Source organism: Camellia sinensis, chromosome 10 (assembly GCF_055761805.1).
Source record: "Camellia sinensis isolate YWXY chromosome 10, ASM5576180v1, whole genome shotgun sequence".
NCBI classification, from domain to species: Eukaryota; Viridiplantae; Streptophyta; class Magnoliopsida; order Ericales; family Theaceae; genus Camellia; species Camellia sinensis.
In genome coordinates, this window is record NC_138970.1 from 115,249,060 (window position 1) to 115,256,088 (window position 7,029).

Consider the following 7,029-nt stretch of genomic DNA (forward strand, 5'->3'; position numbering starts at 1 on the left):
ACATTTTAACAGGTATAACTGACCTCACACATGTAGTATTCAATTTAATAAAATAGTAATAGATAATTCATAGTGTAACTCTAATCTTAAACATCTTTAGAAGATATATTACAATTTTTTGAATGGGACAAAAATGAGAAGAAAGGTTAAAAATATGTTAGGTCTGACCGGATCTGATTGGATCCTATAAAAAACTCCATGATCACTAAAATAATAGCAAATCATATATATATGTTGGTTATTTTGGTATTAAATACTATTAGAAGTTATATTATGTCATTTTCACTAAAAAGATGAAAAAAATGAGTCGAAAATATGTCGAACACAATAATTTAAAAAATTGCATGAATCGTAAAAAGTGAATCGAATCGTGAATCGATTGTGAATCGTGCGATTCACTAGAGATTCACTTCCAAAATAGATTCACTCATAGATTCATATCGATTTTGCAAAAATTGCGTATCGAATCGCGAATCGTAAGATTCTGATAACAAAGCTTTTTTATACTTATCTAAGTTTCCCTATACCCTATAAATACAGGCTGCTTCTATTGTATATGATTCAATTCAATATATATGTATATATATAAAATACACAGTTTATTCTCCTTTTCTCTCCACCATTGTAACACACACATTGTGTGTAATCATAACACAATTGTAGTAAGTTTTATAAATGATTGATTTTGAATAGTGAATTTCACAAATTTACACATTGTGTGTAATCATAACACAAGTGTAGTAAGTTTTATAAATGATTGATTTTGAATAGTGAATTTCACAAATTTGTTTTTGGGAAGCGTCACACAACATGTCAGCGTAAAATTGACCAGTTAATTTTATAATATAATATTAGATATATAACACATTCTTGGCACATTTAGAAAATTCAGACCAATACATAAGGACTTATAAACCTGTTGCCAATAGCCATCACAAGATGATGAGTAGATGAGAACGTGAAGTTGTATAGTTCACCAACTCTTCCTCTATTAGTATCCCCTATCTACCTGCATATATATATATATATATATATCATATTGAAAAAAGAAGAAAAATAACAAAGGTTAGAACGAGAAAAAAAAAAAATGGAAGAAATTGAAGCTAGAAGTGAAGACATGGACCACGAAAAACCCACAGTCTGTGTTCTTGATGCATCAACTTATGTGGGATTTTGGATTCTTAAAGGATTGTTATCTAAAGGGTATACAGTTCATGCAGCTATCCAAAAGAATGGTGAGATATCTCTCTCTCTCTATATATATATATATATATATATTGGGGGACAGTTTTGGGAGATTAAATAGAATTTTTTTTTTTTTGTGGGTTTTTGGTTTGATGCAGGAGAGACAGAGATAGTGAAGAAAATAAGGGATATGGAGACGATAGAGGAGAGACTAATGGTGTCTACTGTGGATGTCTTGGATTATCATAGCATTCTTGAAGCATTAAAGGGCTGTTGTGCTTTGTTCTGCTGTTTAGATTGCCAAGATGGGTATGATGTAAGTTGATTTCCTATGTTAGCTCGATATTCATTGTTATACTCATTTCCTGACAGCTTTAATGTTTAGGGACTAGCGATAGTCTAACACGATATGAGAGGTGACTTAAACATTAGGCCGCTTAAAGCCTGAAAAAAAGTTTCAAAATTTTTTTTATTGTCGAAGGACCTAACTCTTCAAAAGCTTGGTTGAATAAAATCTCATTTTGATATTTAGCCTAAAGTCTCAAAAAATCTTGAACCGCCACTGCATCTCGTTATCTCTGTCATTGTGCATTCTGCTTTGTCTATTTTTACATACCTTATTCTTAGTCTGTTTGTCTCACATGTAAGAGAGAGCGTTATTTTGACATACATTATTGGGTAATTAGGCCCATAAGTATCTTATAAGAATTCTTATTTTTAAGGACATTATTAAGTTATTGATTATTTGGGTTGAATGGATAGGATAAAATGGTGGATATGGAGGTGAGAGGAGCAATCAATGTGGTAGAGGCATGTGCACAAACAGAGACTATAGAGAAGATTGTGTTCAATTCTTCTCTAACTGCAGCAATATGGAGAGAGAATATTTGCTCAGAAAAGGATGTAGATGAAAGGTCATGGAGTGATAAAGAATTCTGCAGGAAAAAGAAGGTATGTGGATCTATGTTTAATTTAAATATAGACCTTTCTTGTATAGTTTACCAAAAGATTTGAATTGTAGAGTTCCACTGATGATGTTGAAATCATTAGAAACTGCTTCCTTTTGAAACTGTCTTAGTGGACACTTTTTTTTAACAAATAATTTACCTCAATGTTAGGTGTTGAAGTTTAGATGGGGGAATGAAACAGTAATTTTTAAAATTGGAGACAACTACTGTTTATGTTTTTTAAAAGTTCTACTAATTCACAATGACCATTTTTTGTGATTTACACATGAATGTCAAAAGCCATAACTCAGTTTAGTAGTTAGAAGTGGAAACTGGTGCTCAGGCTGTTTCCTATTGAATCTTGAAAAAAATCATTGCTCAGGCTGCAACTTGGATATGGTTCAATGATGTTTTTATTTCCATTATTTACAAATATATATATTTATATATATAAAAGGAAGCACTTTCTTGCTATGGTTTGTCATTTTTTTTTTCCTATTTTGCCCTTTTCATTTTGAATAATTTACGAATGATGGCCTATATGTTGAGTAAAGGTTTTTTTTGTAATTATGTAAGCATTCTTAGTCAATTATGTAACAGGTTTTTTCATAATTACACAAACATTTTTGGTCAATTATGAAATATATTTTTTCGTAATTACGCAAATATTCTTGGTTAATTATGAAACATAAATCTTTTATTCTTTAACAAATTACAAGTACACCCATAAAGTTTGTTTAAAATATGAATCGGTTCTATAATACTAAAACTTACAACTATCATTTGTTATAAATTTTAATTTAACACCATACCCAAGGGGAAAAAAAACTATTCTCTTACGCAATAATAAATTATCAAAATTGTTTATTGAAAAATGTTTCTCATATCATGAAAACTTGTTAATGGACTTAATGATTTATTTATTAACAAAATGGTTAACAGAAAAATATTTTTCATATCATTAAAAATTGTTAATTTACTTAATGATTTACTTCTGAATAAATTGATCATTTGTTATTCGAGTATGATTTATGTATTAATAAAATTAGTCATTTGTATATATATGTATTTTGTTCTGCTTCTTTATTAGTTCAATGACTTATCTTAGTAGTTTTTTTTTTAGATGGGAGAATTATCTTAGTATTTGTTTTATATTTATCTGTTGAGAAAAGCTACGGATCATAATTTTGTTTTTTTTTTATAATTCGGAAGAAATGTTGAAGACTTATAAATTCACCCAAAATGATATTGTAATAGAATTGGAGTCCACATCATTAGGTGTATAACAAATTAAAAAAATGATACATATCATACCACATAATTCTATCATATATCTAATAATTTATTCTATTCAATTTCACAAAACAATTTTGAATTTTAAAAAATTTATCAAAATACATAAGTTAAGCATACTGTAATAATTGCACGTGCCTTGCACGGGCTTGGGTAAACTAGTATATATATATATATATATGGAACTGCATAAATTTGCATTGGTGATGACAAAGCAGTGATAGTGTTGAATGTGGTTTCTATACTCTTCTCATCTGATAATATTTTCAAAATATAGTTACGCTGTTTTTGGTTGAGGGATTTGGAGAAATACACAATTTCTCTTACCCTTCCCAAATCCCTTCTCAAATCACCCAACCAAACACAAACACAGCATTAGGGATGACTTTGTTCCCATGCAAGGCTTCAAAAACTTGTAGGCGGGTGGATACATGTAGGTGCATCTTGTTTTGAAAACCATTTTCTAGGAGCATACCATTACTTGGCACAACAATTTGCTTTAATAATTCAAAAAGCATAGAGCTCTAGTATTTTGTGCTCGAATATGACAAAAATATACTGAAAATGATTAAGGTTTTTACCACAATTCCTCGATCTAGATATACTATACACCATTTTGTAACTAATCTGTCAATTGTGTAAACAATGCAACATCTCAATTGAATGTTTACTATATACTTTTCAGTTATGGTATGCACTAGTAAAGACACTCTCAGAGCAAGCTGCTTGGGCTCTAGCCATGGACCGAATGCTTAACATGGTGTCTATAAATGCCGGGCTAGTTCTTGGACCTGCCATTGCTCAAAAGAATCCCCGAGTGACAATGTCGTATCTTCAAGGTTCAAATGTTAAACACGCCTAAAATCCATTTTTCTTAGTTTACTTTACCTATCGGCAAGAGTGTTGTTTAATCGGCTGAATTCTGATGCTACAGGGGCAGCGCAAATGTATGAAAACGGAGTCCTAGCAATAGTTGATGTGAACTTTCTAGCAGATGTTAATATTCGTGCTTTTGAGGATCGGTCCACATGTGGGAGATACTTTTGCTTCAATAAAATTGTGAATTCTGAACATGAAGCTGTGAAACTTGCAGAAAGCTTGAGTCCTTTGATCTCCTTACCACCTAGGTAAAGACTATTAGTCATTGAGTTCTTAGCATTGCCATAATTTTTTACACCATGTTTTGGAAACTATTATATTGGGTTCTACTCAGCTTACCATGTATTGGTTTGCAAATGTTGTAAATCCCATGTGTGGTAGGAAGGTGTTTGATAAAAACAATGACTTGCAAGATGTTCTAAAAGCAAGTTTTTGAGTAATGTATCACTGCCACTCTACCACGTATGGGATTCATCTTGCAAAAGACCCTGAATTTGTCAAATCAATATTTGGATTCAAGGCTAGAATATAGTTGGAAAATCTAGTGATTGATGATTACAGAAACAGTTCCTTCACATGCCGGAGGAAGGCTGCGTATATCTAACCCTTCTTAAACCCCCACATCATATTTGTTTGGACAAAATGGATTAGATATGATTAGCATTTCTAAAACGGTTACTCCTACAATTAGTAATCATTTAGTTTGTTTGGATTGACCAAAAATATGAGGTTTTGCCAAAATCCTATCAATTTCTTAATTTAGCCAATTAGTATGAACTTTTCCTTAGTCCTTCATTTTGTGTATCGACCCCTTCTTAGAATTTAACATTCCCCCATAAGGTCATGTTTGGGAGGACTATTAGTCCAGGCCCCAATTTTCTTAGCCAAATATGGAATTATTTATTTTGTTGGATTATTAATCTAATTCCAAGGTCATATATATCCACTGAAACAAACATGACCATAACGATGAGAATCTCATGCACTAAACTGTCTTAGACAAGTGCCTGATGAAATTAGTGTCAAGTTGAAGAAAGAAAAAGGAAAATAAACTGGTTGGTTTAACAGATGTATGATCAGATGATTGTGGATCTAACCACTAATTAGGAGTGCTCTGTAAATCTTGCCTCTGCATTTTGGGCTAAATCTTGGTCTTGTTTGTGAATAGGTATGAATGCCAAGGGAGGGAAGTGTATGCTGAGAAATTGAGGAACAAGAAATTAAACAAGCTGGTTGAAGGCACTGCCTATTAGCATCAGCCATGCCATATTACGTGCATTTTCTTTTTCTTTTTTTTCTTTTTTGTTTCTTTGCTATTTGTTATGTATGCAAATATCATTAATGATCTTAAGGCTTGGTAATTATAACATCTCGGGTTGAGACCCGACCCTTATTCATATAAAGATGGTTGTATTAAAAAGGTTTTCTATCAAAAACTGGACTTAGCTTGGAAATTTTCTAAGTGTAAAAATTTGATTTTTCAAAACTTACGATTTTGAAAATAATTTTTTATGGTAATTGTTCATTATATATTAAATAGTCTAATTTGATTTTATGAAATTTTTCTACGAGATATTAACCACTTTACTTCATCTTCAAACTTAGAAATTTCAGTCGAAAATTTATTTTTGTACTAAAACTTGGGAACCACCTTTTTGATTTAATTGGATTTTGATTTTTTTGTAATTTTTTTTAATCTAAATGGGGGATATTTTCTTATTTATATTGTAAATTTAAGTAAATGACATATAAATTTACTTAAATGGTTAAATATGCAAATAAGGTTGATGTGCAGAGAGTGCCTTAGGAGCTAAGCCTGTGAGGTTGTGACTCTTCAACAAATCTTAGTTTGCTCGAGCGCAACAGTGAGTGCTCGAGTAATCTGTTCCTCACTCGCAGAGATGCCAAAAGCTCTCATTCTTTGCTTGAGCGCAAGATTGAGGGCTTGAGCGGTCTGTTTGGTTTAGCCGATTCTAAAGTCACTTTTTACTCCACTTTTTCTCACGTTTTCTTCCCCCCTCTCTCTCTCTCTCTTCTAATTCGAAAAACCCTAGCCCTAAACCTTTGATTTCACCCATTTTCACCAAGAATCCATCTTTGATCGTGTAATAAAAGTGAAGAACAAGCCTAGATCAACATCTTGACTAATTAGTTTGTGCTCTCCTTGAGGTTTCTTATGGGGTCTTCATCTTGTAGCTTCTATCTTTGAGGTAGGGATACTCTTAACTTCGTATATCTATGATTTGAGATATATATGTAGTATTTCCTCAGTTATATATATGTATGAGATGATTGTGTTGTAATAAATGAGTTTTTGTGCATTAAAAAGGGGTTTTATCCAAAGTTTTGAAAGATTTTGAATATCTATTGATGATAAAGGCTGTTGATGATGAATATTTGTTTCAGGTTTACAAATGAAGGAAAAGTCTTGAATTTTTATAAAACCCTAATTTTGATTTTGCTCTAAAGAGGGAATTTTGTTCAAAAATTAGACTATGAAATGTGAAATTGAGTTGATATTTAGTATATATACATGTCGTTATTGATTTGGAGTAGTTTGGTTTTCATCATTATGATGGAGGAGTTTGACTATGCTAATCGTAAGGGAATCGTATAGGAATGGGAGATTTCTTTAGTCATGGACTGTGTTAAATTTCTATTGTTAACGAATGAATCTTAGGAAAATTGAAATGTTTACAAACCCATGCATTGCATTGTATCCCAC

At 31.6% G+C, this 7,029-nt stretch overlaps 1 protein-coding gene across 1 annotated transcript; it reads left to right on the forward strand.

Moving 5' to 3' along the window:
• Positions 1-741: 741 nt before the first annotated feature.
• LOC114302292 (cinnamoyl-CoA reductase-like SNL6) lies at positions 742-5,740 on the forward strand. Its single transcript, XM_028247295.2, has 6 exons — positions 742-1,235; positions 1,344-1,501; positions 1,948-2,136; positions 4,111-4,264; positions 4,360-4,552; positions 5,473-5,740. Exons 1-6 carry the CDS (start codon positions 1,088-1,090, stop codon positions 5,555-5,557), a joined length of 927 nt encoding a protein of 308 aa, XP_028103096.2. The 5' UTR covers positions 742-1,087; the 3' UTR covers positions 5,558-5,740.
• The last annotated feature ends 1,289 nt before the right edge of the window (positions 5,741-7,029 follow it).